General features: G+C 52.8%; 1 protein-coding gene across 1 annotated transcript; it reads left to right on the top strand.

Moving 5' to 3' along the window:
* The first annotated feature begins 940 nt into the window (after positions 1-940).
* Positions 941-16,986, top strand: PGPEP1 (pyroglutamyl-peptidase I). The gene is made up of 5 exons (XM_008156401.3): positions 941-989; positions 3,177-3,229; positions 11,073-11,189; positions 12,086-12,318; positions 15,331-16,986. Exons 1-5 carry the CDS (start codon positions 956-958, stop codon positions 15,521-15,523), a joined length of 630 nt encoding a protein of 209 aa, XP_008154623.1. The 5' UTR covers positions 941-955; the 3' UTR covers positions 15,524-16,986.
* Positions 16,987-17,241: the final 255 nt, after the last annotated feature.

Raw genomic sequence — 17,241 nt, 5'->3', positions numbered from 1 at the left:
CTAGGCTTGTGCTGAGTGCAGGGACACAGATGTAATAGAGACACACTCTTAGCATGTAAGTTCTAACCCTTCTGTTATAGGAAATGGGAAATAAACCAGGAAAGCTGCACCTATCAAGGAATGATTTCTTTTAGTGAAATAAGGAAATGAGATGGACCCCCTGGGTGGTGGTGAGTTCAGCCCGTTAGAAGGGCCCCTAGGAGGAGGTGACAGCCAGAGAGGGCTTCTAGGAAGAGGTGACATTCCAGCTGAGCCCCGAAGGAGAGGAAGAGGCTAGGTTTGTGGTAACTGCTGGGCGTGTTCCAGGCAGAGGAAACAGCAAATGTAGAGCCCCTGGGGTGAGTGTGGGGAGATAAGAGGGAGGAGAGGCTGAGGTCTCTGGGCCACATCAGCCTCCTTAGCAACATAGAAGCCTGCAGAGAACCTTCCAGCACCACCCAACTATTGCTTAGCTTAGCCCCCTGGCCTGAATGTCACTTCTGTGATTCCAGGAGGCTCTAGCCGAGTGGCCTTCCGAACTGTGCCTCAGGTTCCCCTTCTGCAAAACAGGACGAAAGGAATCTTGCTTATAGGGAAGTGAGAGAACCCCAGGTAATTCAGGCAGGCACTCAATGAACACTTGTGGAATAAGAGACCAGCTTGTCCCTAGCGCCTGATTCAGTGATTTCAAGCGGCCACATCCTACGGTACAAACTGTCCCCGTTACAAGTGGGAAAACTGAGGCTCTGCGGGGTGGGGAGCCGGGCGCTCCTGGGTTGAATGCCGGTCTTGGAGCGGTGCCTGCAGGCATTTCGGGCCGAGCTGGGGGTGGGGGCGTGGGGGCGCCCGCCGGGCGGCGCGGGCGGGGCGAGACCAGGGGCGTGGGCGGGGCCGGGGCGGGGCCGGGGGCCGGGCTCCGGCGGCGTAGGGCGCGCCAGTCCGGACTCCAGCGGGTCGGAGGCGCAGCCCGAACGCCATGGAGCAGCCCCGGAAGGCGGTGGTGGTGACGGGTACGCGCTGATGGCGGCGGCCGGGGCCGGGGCGGCCGGGGCCGGGGGTGGGACGCGTTGCCCGGGCCGGGCAGGTGCTGGAAGTCATGCCACGTTTGGAAGATGTCATCGCCCGCGGGAGCTCAGCTCGGTCCGTGCAACGTAGAAAGTGGAGAAGGGGGCGCCCCTGTGGCTCCAGTATCAGGGTCCGGGCAGGCAAGGGCGTGGGGGTCCAGTGGAGTGCCCCGCGCTGAGCAGTCTCCTCTGGCGTCCGTCCTTCCCCGGGTGGACACAGTGACCCTGCGGGCACCTGCTGTTCCGTCTGCCCCGCGGGTGAGCTGGACTGGACTCCTCCCTGCACCTCCCGAGGTCGGGCCTGTCCCCACCCCCGCCCCAAGGGACAAAGGCCGATTTGTGGGCAGGAAGCGCCCCGGTGACAGATGACCCTTCTGCTAGCCACTGCTCCCCGAGTCCTGCGCTAATGGGACGACTCCCCCCCACCCCCTGAGGCAGGCTGGGTGGAGCTCAGGGACTTCGGGTGCCCAGCCACTCTCCCGGTTGTCCCAAGCACCGTCTTGGTCAAAATCTTTTCTACCCGGGCTGTTTGTGGGTGAGCCTGGCCCCCCGCTGTCACCAGCTCCCCTAAAATAACTGTTCCTCCAGGAGGTTACTCGCCTCAGGACCACGTGGGTGTCAACTTCCGCTGGGCGTGCGACTGGGGAGTCATTTTGACTCGCCTTCTGGAGGTCCCCGTGGGAAGTCCAGCTGAGGTCCACACAGGTGGCTTGGGAGGGGGGGACTAGCCCCGGGGTTCCTGGGAAGAGGGGAGAAGCCCCGCACCTGACTCACAGGTGTGTGTGACTGGGGAGAGGGTCCCGCCCCCAGCAGCGTCCTCTGGCCGCTTATTTGTTGCTCTGTGGCCAGCTGTGCAGGCAGCCATCAGACTGGGCATTGTCCTTACCTGAGCTCATGACATCTCACCTGCCTCTGTTTTGCAGAGGGGGAACCTGAGGGTCACAGAGGTCACCCTGTCTGTGAGTGGCTGAGCTAGGACTTCTCAGTTCATGCCAGAGGAGGGAGGGAGCGGAGAGGTCCTGACTCAGCTTGGGGGTGCGGTCCAGCTGTTCCAAGGCCGTGACACTATTTGGGACCCTGGGCCCACCTGGATGACCCAGGCTTCCCGGGCAGCCTCCCTTGGAGATGCTTGTTTCTTTAGGCAGGTGACAGGGTCGTGAGAAGAGGGAGGCCAGGGATTCACGGGTCTGTGTTTGAATCCCAGCTCTTCGGCTCTCCCGTCTCTTCCCGGGGTGACTTGGGCAGCTGGCTTCCCCTTTCTGGGCCTCAGTCTGGCTCCTGTAAAATGGGCCCAAGAATACCCTTTCTTGAAAAGGGATGCAGTGAAGCTGAATGCCACAGTGCACACAGAGCTCTGAGCACATTTCCCCGTCTTGGTTTGCACATGGGGCTGGAGTAAGAGCAAGTGGGGAGGAGGGTGGTGGGGTGGTGTCTGGGCAGCCTGGCCTGGGAGACACCCACATGCATCCCTTAAGGGCCATTCTTTTTCTTTCTTCCTTTTTTTAAGATTTCTTATTGATTGTTAGAGAGGGAGAGGGAGAGAGGAAAACATCAATTTCAGAGCGAAATATCGATTGCAACCTGGCTAAGTGCCCGGATAGGGAATTGAACCTGTAACCTTGGGGCACGCGGGGTGACACCAACCAACTGAGCCACGCCGGCCAGGGCCAGGGCCACTCTTCATTCAGTGGTAACTCACAGAGTGCCTACAGCCCCCTGCATTTCCAGAAAGGGGGAGAGGCCTCGCAGGAAGACCGTGAGAAAATAACTGTACGTTGGGTCAAGGACAGGGGAGGACGTTGAGAAGAGAGTAAGACCAGACTTTTCTGGAGCAAAAGGAGGCCACTGGCCCTTTGCCGGGCACGAGAGTCACATGAAAGTAAGGACAGAAAAGAACACACAGGTTCCATTAAGAGCAGACACGTGTGTGGGGGCGGCTGTGAAGCACCACTGGGTGTGCCCCAGAACTCAGGACAGGGCCTCCCCCCCCTCACACCCCCGACATTGCCCCAGGTGGCAGCTGCTCCTGCAGCTCCCTGCTCTGTTCTGGGTGGAGGCCACAGCCTGACCCTGGCAGGCTCAGAAGGGCCACTCTGCGGTGACATGCTGCTTTTACTGTTTTGTTTTTTTTAGGGTTTGGTCCTTTTGGGGAGCACACCGTGAACGCCAGCTGGATTGCAGTCCAGGTAACTCAGACATGAAGGGTAGGCATCCTTCTTGGGGCTGGGCTGCCCCTGGCAATATTTGGCACCAAAGAAAGGAGGAATCTACAATGAGAGCATCTCCCGTGACGCGTCCTATGAAATATTTCAGTCTGATGCACACGTCTTCGCAGATAGCAACCGCTGTAGCGTACGTGTGTTGAGCGCTGCTCTGCAGCCCAGCACTCCGGATTTTCCTAACAACTCCTGCATGGCTAGGAGCAGTTATTCCTGCACTCACTTGACAGATGAGGACACTGAGGCCCGGAGAGAATTATCTGAAGCCACACAGACAAAAAACTGGAATGGCACTGCCTCAGAAGCGCCCCATGCCCCAGCCATGTTTTGGGGGGACCAGGCAGGGATATGAGGGGATGTGTTCATCTTGGGGGGTGGTACCTCCTTGCAGCCGAGGGAAGAGAAAGCTGTGTATATTGGGGGTGGGGGGCGTCTTTCCTGAGCAGGGTGTCCACCAGTGAGCCTTCCAGTTTCTTTGTCAGATGGGGCATTTGGAGGGACAGACCAGGGAACAATGGGCAGAGAGAAAGAGAGAAACGTTTTCTCCTTATATAAATCAGATCTGCAGAGACCGGAGCCAAACTCCAGTTAATCCTAGCCCATTCGCTGCTTGATTTAAAGCATTGCGTGCTTTCCACGCCAGAGCCCTGAATTTGGAGAAAAATTCAAGTTGAAACTTTGATGGGTCAACCCCTCATTGGAGCGCCCCCACCTTTTTTTTATCACCCTTACTCCAGACCTCAAAAATCTTAGCACCTTTTAAAAAAATTATCACCCAGGGACGGGGTCCCCGGGACCCTGCAGATGGGAGCATGTCCGAGCCCTTGCTCAGAGCACCCGCTCCCTGGAGCCCCAGACAAAAAGGAAACAGCGTGTTTCTGAAGACTTGTGTGTCTGGCTTTGTGCGAGTTTCAGACCGGAGCCTTCACGGGGCTGAGTGGACACAAAGCCGTGTGTCTGGATTCCTGGGCCCCAGACATGATGATCTGCATCTAAATAGGAGAAAAATCAATTAAACAATCTTTGGAAATCCCCCCTCCCAGCTTTGGGACTTGGATGGGGGCGGGGGGCGGGGGGAGGATGGCTGCTTTTCAGGCTGTGGCCTGAGGGGAAATACACCTTCTGTTTCTGTCGCTCATCTCTCCAGACCTGGCCTCTGGAAGACTTTCCGTTTTCTTAAACCTCAAGCTTATGAAACAAGAAGAGATTTTCCACCATTCCCCAGCTCAAAACACACCAACCTGCCCAGATCCGATCGTTTCTCTGTTGTTTTTTTAAAAAACAAAACTGGAGTGGTACAGATAACCTCTGAGTACCCACACTTCGTATAACTCCGTGGAATATTAGCACGTGCACCTCACGTCACCTGCGTCCGGATCAGGGTTTAGAACATTCCAGCCCCTTCTGCCCCTCTCAGCTACCGGCCTCCCCAAGATGCAGACCTCTCTGCTGACTTTGTTGCCACCACGTGAGTCTTGCCTGTGCTAGGACGCCGCTTGCTGTGCTTGTCCCCGCTTGTCTGCACGCTCCACCCAGGGGTTGCCCGGAGCTCGGAGCTCGCATGGGTACTCGTAGTTGCCCTGGATAAAGCAGATTGGCCTTCGGAAAGAGTGCAGCTGTTGATAGGTCAAATCGATACCTCGAGAAATAGGCCTCGAGTGTGGTCCAGACTCAAGTTGCAGGAACAGTTGTCTGTCACCTGAGGCTGAAGATGGGGGTTTGGTTACACAGCGTGGGCAGCGTCACTTTCTGTCCCAACTGATTTTTTCAGAAGCCCAGGTTGCCATCTGGAGAAGGCACCTCTCCTCCTCTCTCGGGGACCAGCTAACTTCTCTCCCTGTCTGTCTCTCCTCTTCTCTCTCCATCTTTCTCTCTTTATACCCGTATCTCTCTCTCTCCCCCCCTCTGTCTCTTTCAGTTTCTCTTGGCCTCTCTGTGGGCCTCTCTCGTTCTCTGTCTCAATCTGTGTCTCTCTCCCCTTCTCTTTACATCTCTCTCCATCTCTGTTTCTCTTTGTTTTTCTATTTCTCTCGGCCTCTCTGTGAGTCTCTCTTCCTTTCCTACTCCATTTCTCTCTGTCTTTTGCTCCCCTTCTTTCATGGGACCTTCCTTCTTCAGCCTTAGGTGACCCTCACCAGCCACTTCAGGAGGTGGGAGTTCTGGGGACTGAGGGGTGACCCCACACTTTGGTCTTTCCCCAGGATGGGGCTCCTCAGCACCTCCTGCAGGAGAGGTTGTTTTTCACGTGTCCTGTCTCTCCCCGGTGGCCTGGGGCACCAGCTGCGTGTCTCTCTTCCTAGGAGGCCCAGGCAGGTGTAGGTGTCAAGGGCCAGGACCCCTTGGCTTGGGGCCGTCTGGAGCATTCCCTGCCTGAGCAGGCAGGGAGGAGCCGGGTCACAGTCCTGGTGACTTCACAGGACAATGACTGCCACAGCGGAGTCTAGACAGACCTGCTAAGGCTATTAAGCAGGGAACAAAGAGGGTCTTTGTTGTGGGGTCAAGGGAATCGGTCAGACGCGTCCGAGCGGTGGAGTCTCGTCAGGTAGACAGGGTATGGACAATGCACCGTCTGGGACGCCCCGGCCGTTCCCTTCCTTTCACGGATATGCTCGGCGCTCGCTGCAAATTGTTGTGGGACTTGGGGTGTGCTGCCAGCCCCCCAGGAGAACCAGTTGGCCCTGTTGGGACAGAAAGTGTTTAGAAGCAAAGAATTGAGCGAGATTGCTGGTCACCCACTTCTCATAACTTCAGAGGAACTTGATAGCTGCTCTTTGACCTCCATTACCCTTTTTAAAATTGGAGAATAATTTGCATAGACCGACATGTACTGATCTGCAGTATCCCCCTCACTTCGGAGAAAAGTATTTATGCCCACGTCTCCAAAGCTCCAATGCTGTCCACCTAGAATGTTCTCTCCTGTCTCCCCTCCCACCCCCCACCCCCCCCCGCCCATACCCTGTCCAGCCCCAGGGACAGCTGCCATCCTGAGCTCGGTCACCGTAGAGTTTTGCTTGGTCTTGAACGTGTGGCACAGCCTCTGTACCCAAGTGTGCCAGTTGCTTTTGCTCAGCCTGGTTTGGTGCAGGGGGGCAACTGGCTCTTTTCCCGATTCACCCCCTCCTCCCACTGACGTGGCATTCGGAGACGTCAGGGTTTGCTCCCATCAGGGTCTTTGCCAAGAGGCGGATGGCTTGCTATGGGGCTGCTGGACACGACGTGTGTGCATCTTCTTTGATTTCTGGGGACTGAGGGGTGACCCCACACTTGGGTGGTTTTCATCGTTTAGATTTTTCCCCCAGTTGGGAAGGGGCTAGCTTGGCACCCAGAGAACACGAGGAACAAAGGTTAGATCAAGATGGTGACTCGTTCTGTGGCTCCCAGCTCATTTCCTACCGCTAAGGTGATGTGGGCAAGGGGCATCGCGCTTATGCTGGAGAAGAGGGCAGAGAGGGTTTGTGGGGAGGATCTGCCGCCAGAGCCGGGCGTCCGGCCTTGGCACATCCTATGTCATGGTGGCCACAGGGAGGGTTTCTGTTCCCCAGAGAGGATTGCTTGGATTGGTCACTAATCAAATTACAGGCAGCCCTCGGTTACGTCAGACTCGACGTAGGTCGTTTCGTAGTTATGTCGCCATCTCCCATTTATTTATATAAAAAAAAGTTCTGTCATTTCGACGTATGTACATATGTGCTTTATGTTTTTTTAAATATATTTTATTGATTTTTTACAGAGAGGAGAGAGAGGGATAGAGAGTTAGAAACATCGATGAGAGAGAAACATCGATCAGCTGCCTCCTGCACACCCCCTACTGGGGATGTGCCCGCAACCAAGGTACATGCCCTTGACCGGAATCGAACCTGGGACCCTTGAGTCTGCAGGCCGACGCTCTATCCACTGAGCCAAACCGCTCTAGCCACTGAGCCAAACCAGTTAGGGCATGTGCTTTATGTTTTTTTTTTATTATTTACTGTATTTACCACAAGGAATTGTTATCTTTCTTTAAAATCTTTTTTTACTGTTTCACTTCATTACTGCTGTGTGTGTGCTCCATGTGAGTGACGTAGGTGCTTATGTAGGTGGGTTCCGACGGAACCGATCTCCAATGTAACCCGAGGACCTACTGTAGTAGCATCCTTGATCTCTGCTCTTGGGACAACTTACTGACTGAGACTCTGAACAGATAAGTCCTCACTCAGCCTGAGAAATGGATTCTTTTAATTTCTGTACTTTTTCTTTTTTTTTTTAGAGAGAGAGAGGAAGGGAGAGGGAGAGAGAGAAACAAAGATTGGCTTCCTCCTGCATGCCCCCTACTGGGGATCAAGCCTGCAACCTGGGCATGTGCCCTGACCTGGAATCGAACCCGAGACCTTTTGGTGCATGGGATGACACTCAACCAACTGAGCCACACCAGCCAGGTCAATTTCTGGACTTTAAACCTGTTTTCTGTTGCCAGAAAAGGTTGCCCGGGCACAGGAAGAAGACGTGGGGTAAGGCAGGAAAATTCCAAGCAGTGAGGACAGGAGGGTGAGAACAGGTGGGGTCATGGTTGGTGGGGTGTAAGGATGGACGAGATGATTTACCCTAAACCAGATAAAGCCTTTGCTGGAGACTCCTCCCAGCTTGTGCGGAGAGGAAGCAACCATCTTTATCCCCATTCATCTAAATTTTTGACAAGTTATAAGAATAATACAAAGAAGTCTTTTTCATGCCCAAATTTCCCAATTCTTAGTATTATATTATGTTTGCTTTTTCTCTATAGAGAAGTAAATAAGAAGATAAATGTAATTTAATATTTTTCTTGACTTCTAAGTCATTTTTTATTGTGGTAAAATATACATAATGTAAAATTTACCTCAACGGCTTTTTAAAAGATATTTTTTCCATTGACGTTTTTTATATGTATATTTTTATTTCAGAGAGGGAGCTAGAAACATCAATGATGAGAGAGAATCATTGATCGGCTGCCTCCTGCATGCCCCACACTGGGGACTGAGCCCGCAACCCAGGCATGTACCCTTGGCTGGAATCGAACCCGGGACCCTTCAGTCCGCAGGCTGACACTCTATCCACTGAGCCAAACTGGCTAGGGATTAACGATTTCTTTTAATTATTGATTTCAGAGAGGAAGGGAGAGGGGGAGAGATGAGATAGAAGCATCAATGATGAGAATCATTGATCGGCTGCCTCCTGCACACCCCCTACTGGGGATCAAGCCCGCAACCTGGGCATGTGCCCTGACGGGGAATCGAACTGGCGACTTTTCTGTGCACGGGATGGCGCCCAGCCAGCTAAGCCACACTGGCCAGGGTGGTGTGATACGATTTTAGATTCTGCCTTGGGGGTCAGGAGGCGGGGACACTGTGGGGCAGAACACAGTGGGACCTGGTCTCCAAATCGAGTTGACAAACAAAATTCAGGTGTAACCAGCAAACCTCAAGCAAATGGTGGTCTGTCCATGTTTGTGTGGCCATAATAATCACTTCAGTGTGTGGAACCTGGGTGAACGTTTATGAAATTGGGGAGCTGGAATGGTGCTCAGAGCTGACACCTCCCGCGCTTCTCGGGGGTTTGACGGGGCGAAAAGCAATCTGGTCAGGCAGGAGGCCTGGTTGCACGCCGGCCGCATGTGCCTGCCCTGTCTCTGAATCTCAGATCCTCAAAGAATGTCTTCCCTGGTCCCACCGCACAGTCCAGAGAGTGGAGGTTTAGGTGGAAGGGGAGCTGGAAGAATGCAAATGCGAATGATGACGACAAATGATGGTGGGGAAATGAAATACTTTACAAAGTTCCTCTTTAGTGTATTTTAATGTTTTAAAATCAATTTCAGCCCCGCCCGTGAGGGTCATTGGTTGAGCACTGACCTATGAATCAGGAGGTCAAGGTTCGATTTCTGGTCAAGGCACATGCCCGGGGTACGGGCTCAATCCCCAGTGTGGGGCGTGCAGGAGGCAGCCGATCGATGATTTTTCTCTCATCATTGATGTTTCTACCGCTCCTCTCTCTCAAATTAATAAACACATATTAGTGAAGACATTTTTAAAAAATAAAAATAAAATCAATATCACACAGAGCATAACCCCCACACCCCCACAACCAACCGTCCCAGCCACGGTCTGCAGCTCACCGAGCGCCAGTGTTCGGGGTGGAGGGTTGTACTCTGCCCTCATCTGTCCAGCTGTGGGATATCTCTGGGGGTCCTTCCTGGTCCCACAAGTCACTGGGCTTGATGAGAGGGAAGGGGTTCTAGTTCCTGGTGTTGGCATTTGCGACACCCCTCCCACCCACCCCCACCCCCGCCTGGCCGCCCACACCCCCCCATCATGCCCCACCCACCCTCCAGGTGTCCTTGTTCCAGGTGACCTGCTGCACCCTCTTTGGGGAGCAGTTTGGAATTACCTATCAGTGAGGAGAGACCTGCTTTTCCAGGCGTCAGATGCTCTCCAGAGTAAACTGCAGTGATTGGGTGTGGCATTGGGCAGCAGGGATAGCAAGGTCGGGCGACCAGATAAGGAAATCCTGAAGCCGCTGGAGGAGATGCAAGAACTCACCTGTGGCAGATTCACGGAGGCCAGTCACACAAATGCTGCTCCTGGGACCCGCCCACAGCCCCGAGAACGTCCGCCAGCAATAGCATTTTCAAAGCACTGCATGAGATCTGAGAATAATGTGAAATAGCTCGACTGATAATCATTATTTGGAGTATTAATTCTACTATGAAGAATGCCCAGATTTTCATATTGAACTGAAATCTTCATCCCCAAATATCTCTGCCCCCGCCCCCCATCCTCACCCCCTAACCCTGTTCCTCCAGCAAATCTGGTTCTGGGCCTCCCACGCACTGTGCCTGGGGCCAGCCAGGTGATAGGCTCTGCCCACAAGGAGCTAACAGGCAGACCCTTGGTGGAAAGCATCAGTGTTTCCCCAGAAAAGTGTGTATGCAGTAACCCCTAGCCCATTTTTGTATATATACAATTCATGAAGTTCTTTTTTATTTTTTTAATATATTTTATTGATTTTTTACAGAGAGGAAGGGAGAGGGATAGAGAGTCAGAAACATCGATGAGAGAGAAACATCAATCAGCTGCCTCTGCACACCCCACACTGGGGATGTGCCTGCAACCAAGGTACATGCCCTTGACTGGAATCGAACCTGTGACCCTTGAGTCCGCAGGCCAATGCTCTATCCACTGAGCCAAACAGGCCAGGGCAATTCATGATGTTCTTAAACCACCTCGTGCCCAAGATGGTTAGAGGCTCCCTAAGGAGTTGGGAAGCCTCTGCATATGCATGCTGAGCTCCTGCTATATACCACCCACCACGTCTATACACAGTTCTTATCAGGTGTAACCAGGGAAAGTGTAGTAACAACAAAAACAGTAGTAACAGTGGCAATGTTATTTGAGCTTTGCTTGGAACTCTTAGTGTGAATTTGTTCATTCAATTCTTATAAGCACATTGTGAGGTTAAGTACTTTCTTTAAATCCCCATTTTACAGATGAGAAAACTGAGGCTCAGAGAGGTTAAGTAACATGCCCAAGGTCACATAGGCAGGGTTCAAACCCAAGAGCCTAGCTCCAGAGGCTGCAGCCTCACACCCCTGCCGCGCATGGACGTGCAGATAGAGTTCGAGGCGAGCGGGTGGGGAAGGGGGTGAGGGAAGAGCTTTGGGGTAGACCAGCACACTTGCCTACCCCCTCTGCCCAGAGTCAGGACACCCGCCTGTTTTCTGAGGGTCGGCCAGTTTATCCCCACGGAACACGTTATTGCTGGGCTCCCTAATGCTCCGACTCTCCCACTCCCTCGCTTTCAGGAGCTGGAGAAGCTGGGCCTGGGCGACAGCGTGGACCTGCACGTGTATGAGATTCCCGTCGAGTACAAGACAGTCCAGAGGCTCATCCCCGCCCTGTGGGAGAAGCACAGCCCACAGGTGAGTGGGGCAAAGGCAGGTGCTTCCGTATTGGGACCCGAGGTGGGCACCCCACCCCCGGATGACTTATGGAGCTTTGTTCCTGCTATGATCACATGCAATCAACATTTTAAAAAATCATCGAGACGTTTTACATTTTTTGGTGCCCAATCCCCAAAATCTGATAGTTTTTACACTTGACTGTACATCTCAGTTTGCACCAGCCACATGTCAAGTGCTCAGTAGCTGCCTATATTTTAAGTGTTCACACATTTTCTTAAGTGCCCCTTCTGTGTATAAGCATACACACCAGTAATTGATGGTTGAAGTTAAACTGTATTCAGTTTTGCTATCCTGCTTTTCGTAAATGCTTTGTCATGAGCATTTCATCACCTAGGTCATTAAAAATCCTCCCTAAACATTATTTTGATCACTGGGTAATTTTTATAACCATTCTCTTATAATTGGGTATGCTACTTGTTTCCATGTTTTTTCTCATTTTTATAAATAACCCGGAAGTGAGCATGGAAAGACGATCACATCTTTGGTTATTTTTAGGCTACATTCCTAAAAGTTACACTTTTGTCTTTTGCATTTGGCAATGTGTCTTGGAGATCATTCCTTATAGAACTGCTTTGGGCATTTTAACAGCGACATAGTAGGTTCATAATTTATTTAACCAGCCCACACAAATAGCTAATTACGTGTTTTCCAGTATTTGATTGGATTAAAGGCTACAGAAACATCCTTGCATGTTTCCCTTGGCATACCTTTCTGCAGTAGTGACTATGGGGTCTACTCCAGCAGCAAGAGGGCAGGAACGGTGTAACCCCGGGTGGAGCCTAGCAAGGATGCCACCCTCTCCTTGACCTAGTCCCAGGGGCAGATCCTGTTAAGCCCTGCCTGTGTGTCTGCAGCTCGTGGTGCACGTGGGCGTGTCGGGCATGGCAACCACAGTCACGCTGGAGAAGTGCGGCCACAACAAGGGCTACAAAGGGCTGGACAATTGCCGCTTTTGCCCCGGCTCCCAGTGCTGCGTGGAGGATGGGCCCGAAAGCATCGACTCCATCATCGACATGGACGCCGTGTGCAAGAGGCTCACGACGCTGGGCCTGGACGTGTCGGTGACCATCTCGCAAGATGCCGGCAGGTAGGGCCCCGTGGAGTGGGTGTGAGCGGGCGTTCCCCTCCTCCACTGGCCCAGGCTGGTGTTGAGCAAGCCGAGTGTGTTGACTTTGGCCTCCGAGGGCTGCAGGCTCACCATTCATAAACCACGGAACGAAGGGTATACACTTAGCAGGTCGCGCTGATTCTGCTTCTGGAACTCGTTACGTACGGATCTGCCCCCTCCTCCCCACCCAGGTCCCTGCCGGCTCCCATCTGGATGCCGCTCCAGCCAACTCCCTGCTGTTCCTCCTGCCAGTCCTCCTCCAAGCCGACTATTTCTATCCTGGTTTTCCTGCGGCGGCTCTAACAAAACCACACACACAAATGTGTTCTCTCCCAGTCCTGGAGGCTGGACGTCCGCAATCAACGGGTCAGCAGGTCCATTCCTTCTCGAAGCTCTGAAGGAGCGTCTGTTCCCTGCCTCTCTCCTGACCTGTGGCGGCTGCCAGCGACCCTTTGCGTTCCTTGGCTTGTAGATGTGTCACCCCAATCTCTGCCTCTGTCTTCTATAATAATCGATGTGAAAGAAACACATTGATTGGTTGCCTCCTGCACGAGCCCCGACCAGGGCCTGGGCCAGGGAGGAGGTATGTGCCCTTGACTGGAATGGAATCTGGGATCCTTCAGTCCATAGGCCAACGCTTTATCCACTGAGCCAAACCGGCTAGGGCAGTGGTCAGCAAACCACGGCTCGTAAGCCACATGCGGCTCTTTGGCCCCTTGAGTGTTCTAACGCCACTTCTTCAAAATAGACTCGCCCAGGCCGAAAACCGACTTCTGCGCATAGGCCACGAAGTTTCAATCGCACTGTATGTGCGCGCCCGCACGTAGTATTTTGTGGGCCAAAGAGCCACATGTGGCTCGCGAGCCGCGGTTTGCCGACCACTGGCCTAAGCCACATGGCCTTCTTATGAGGACACCAGTCATTGGATTTAGGACCCACCCTAGTCCAGTATGACCTCCTCTTACCTAATTACATCTGCTAACCCCCCTTATCCAAATAAGGTCTCATTCTGAGGTTCCAGGTGAACATGAATTTGGAAGGGAGACTATTACAGGTCTTTTATAAATTTAGGTCAGATGATGTCTCCTCCTTGCTGAATCCTCCCCAAAGCTCCCACTGCACCTGGAATAAAATCCCAGTCTCTCCCCACCATCCCCAGGTGCTATGTGGTCTGGCCCCTACCCACTCCCCCACCCTCATCTGCCTCCACTCTCTCCTTACCCATTGCATTCCAGACCCACCAACCAGCCTCTTCCTGTCCCTCAAACACACCAGGCTCACTCTAGCCGCAGGGCCTTTGCACTCGCTGTAGCCTCTGCCCAAACTTGCCTCCCTCCGATAAGGCCTCTTTCAGGTCTCAGCTCCAACATGTTGCCTCCTTCGCGAGGCCTCCTCTACCTCCCAGACCAAGTTGTGTCCTCTGTTCCACTCCCTCTCGGCACCTGGTACCTTGATTTCTCAACACTTCTTACACTTCTCCAGCCCTAAGGCAGCCGGTGACAAACTTAGTTGACTGATGGATGTAAGAGTGACTGAATGTATTATCCATCTCTTCTTAAAACTAGTTTTAAATTGCACCGATAATTCTAGACTAGGTTCTCATATGTTCCCATTGAGAAACATTCTCTTGCCCTCTTTCCTTCCCCCTAGTGATCCCTCTGTTAAACGAGAGACTTAAATTACGAACCCTCCCATCACCTCCATGTTCCCATACATGTATAGAGCACTTGGCGTGCTGCTGTAGGATTTTGTCCTGTTTTGCTTTGCTTTTATGTGGATGGGGTGACGTGGCATGGATTTTCCTGAGCATTACCTTCCTCGGTTTCACTTATGGACACACGACTGGGTCTTCGCGAGTTCTGTCTTCCTCTGGATCTACCATGTGCCTTGTAAATGGTTGCATAGTTTTCCGCCGTGTGGACAAACCAAAGTGTATTAAGCCCCTCTTCTGTCAGTGGACCTTTAGGCTGTGTCTTAGTCTGTTTGAGTCGCAATAACCAAATGCCACAGACTGGGGGCGCTTGTCAACAACAGAAATGTATTGCTCACAGTTCTGGAGGCTGGGAAGTTCAAGGTCAAGGTGCCGGCACGGTCATGTTCTGAGGAAGGCCCTCCTCCAGATGGCTGGCTTCTTGTATGTCCTCACACGGTGGGAGGAGCAAGAGAGCTCTCTGAGGTCTCTTTTATAAGGTCACCAACCCCATCGGTAAGGGCTCTCACTTCTCAAAGACCCCACCTCTTTTTTTTTAAAAATATTATTTATTGATTTTTACAGAGAGGAAGGGAGAGGGATAGAGAGTTAGAAACATCGATGAGAGAGAAACATCCATCAGCTGCCTCCTGCACACCTCCCACTGGGGATGTGCCCGCAACCAAGGTACATGCCCTTGACCGGAATCGAACCTGGGACCCTTCAGTCCACAGGCCGACGCTCTATCCACTGAGCCAAACCAGTTAGGGCAAGACCCCACCTCTTAATACCATCACATTGGGAATGAGGGCTTCAACATATGAATTGTGTGTCGGGGGCGTGGGGACACACACACACACACACACACACACACATTCGGACCCTAGCAGGTTGCTTCCTGTTGTGCTGTTGTTATACACACACTGCAGCGGACACCTCGTTTATCTTTCTGTGCCCTCGTGCAGCTGGCTCCCGAAGGTAGGTTCTAAAAACTGGATCTGTTTGTAGAGACCGTGCCTTCGTCATTATGCGAGCCGGCCCGAGCGCCTTCCCCGGGGGCCGTGTGCATTCCCCGCTAGCAGCGCGTCACACTGCCTACGCCCCGCACACAGACCAGCCCCCGGAGTTCACAGGCGGTTGTTGCTTTCCATTTTGCCAACCTGGGGAGGGGGAAGCAGTGTTCCTTCCCTCCTGTGGCTCTCCGGTGGGATTGGGTGTCTGACAGGAGGTCTGGAGGGAGGTTGTCTGTTAGTCTGACTGTGTTTTGATCTCCCTCCTGCCCCCTATGTCCCGCGGCCTAGGTACCTCTGTGACTTCACCTACTACACCTCTCTGTACCAGAGTCACGGCCGCTCAGCCTTCGTCCACGTGCCTCCACTGGGCAAGCCGTACAACGCAGACCAGCTGGGCCGGGCGCTGCGGGCCATCATCGAGGAGATGCTGGGTGTCCTGGAGCAGTCCGAGGGCAACACCCACTGTCGCCACGAACACTGAGAGCCACGCAGGCCTCCCCAGGCCCCGTCCTACCAGGGACCCAGGAGGAGGCAAACTTCCAGCCGGTGATCTGATTCGGATCAGATATTCCTACGTCCATACCTCCTCTCCCTTTGGATCTGCAAAAGTGCTGATGGGTGTGAAGGAGGCTGCTGCAGATTTTTTCTCTGTTTCCCTTTGCATCTGGGGAGGTGGCCACGATGTCTGGAGACCCTTGGGTGCGGATTTCCGAAGAGAATCCTGATTGGGTTTATCTCCACGCTGCGATCCCACGACGGGGGCACCTGCACACCTGCTTCTTCGGGCTCTGGTGAAGGGATTTCGGAGTCCCCTCCATCCCATGACTGGTTTTCCCTGTAAAAGCCTCTCCAGGAGTCTGCCCTGATCCATGTCCCAACAGCCTGGACAGCCTTGGGCTATGCCGTGACATTGTTATTTTCAAAATTCTATTCTCTCTCTCTCTCTCTTTTTTAAATTAATTGTTGAGAGAGAGAGAGAAGGGGGAGAGAGAAACACTGATTTGTTGTTCCACTTATTTATGCACTCATTGGTTGCTGTTTGTACGTGCCCTGACGGGGGATTGCACCCGCAACCTTGACATATCCGGACGGCGCTCTAACCAAATGAGCTCCCCGGCCAAGGCCTTACTCTCTTTTTGGACACAATAGTGCTAGTTTGGGCACAGAGTAATTTATATTCCCTTTGGTTAAAACACAGGCTGTCCCGAACGCTGGACCTGCATCTTTGTTTGGGGACTGACATTGACCTTGCTTGGGTTTGGGGACTGAGGGGGGGGGTGGGCGAGGAGGGTCTGCTGCCCCAGGAGATTGAAGGGTGTGCTGATCCTTTCAACACCCACGCTGTGAGCTCTGGAGCGGGGCCCACCAGTGGAAAGGCCGACTTTGCCATCTTGACATGCACATGATTTTTTTTTTTTTTTTAATATGTAAAAATTTGTAGCAGCTGAAAACCCACCGCACATCTGGCCTGGATTTTTGCAGCTTTGGTGCTAGGGACCAGCTTCCTGTTCCTTTAGGGGGCGCCCAAAGCCAGGCCTGGGGGTGGAGTTTGCCAAGCTCCAGGTGTGCTGGCGCATTGACCAGCGGGCTTTTGTGGAGATGGGTTTTGGAGTCGCCCCCAGATTCAGGGGTACATTTTTATCTCCCTCCCTGGTGACTTTGGACTTACAGCCAGGGACGAGCGTGACATTTCCCAGGAGGCAACTAACTTCAGCTGTGCCTTGGCACCGTCAGGACAGGGCGGCAGCAGCAACCATGAAGCCAATCGAGAAAAATACATGTTTTGGAAGAATTCTCTTTTTTTGGAGAACATGTGGTTTTATCATTTCCCTAAGTGTGAAGCAAACTAGAATCTGATGCTGTATCGGATCCCATCGATATCCCCACATGCAGGTTTTTGTTTGTTTTTTTGTTTTTAATTTTTTACTTACTGATTTTTAGAGAGAGAAGAAGGGAGAGAGAGAGAGAAAGAGGGAAACATCGATTTGTTGTTCCACTTATTTATGCACTCCTTGATTGATTCTTTTTTTTTATTGATTTTTTTTTTTTTTTACAGAGAGGAAGGGAGAGGGATAGAGAGTTAGAAACATCGATGACAGAGAAACATCGATCAGCTGCCTCCTGCACACGCCCTACTGGTGATGTGCCCGCAACCAAGGTACATGCCCGTGACCGGAATCGAACCTGGGACCCTTCAGT

Source organism: Eptesicus fuscus, chromosome 6, assembly GCF_027574615.1.
Source record: "Eptesicus fuscus isolate TK198812 chromosome 6, DD_ASM_mEF_20220401, whole genome shotgun sequence".
Lineage (NCBI taxonomy): Eukaryota > Metazoa > Chordata > Mammalia > Chiroptera > Vespertilionidae > Eptesicus > Eptesicus fuscus.
This window is presented reverse-complemented; position numbering and strand designations above follow the sequence as displayed.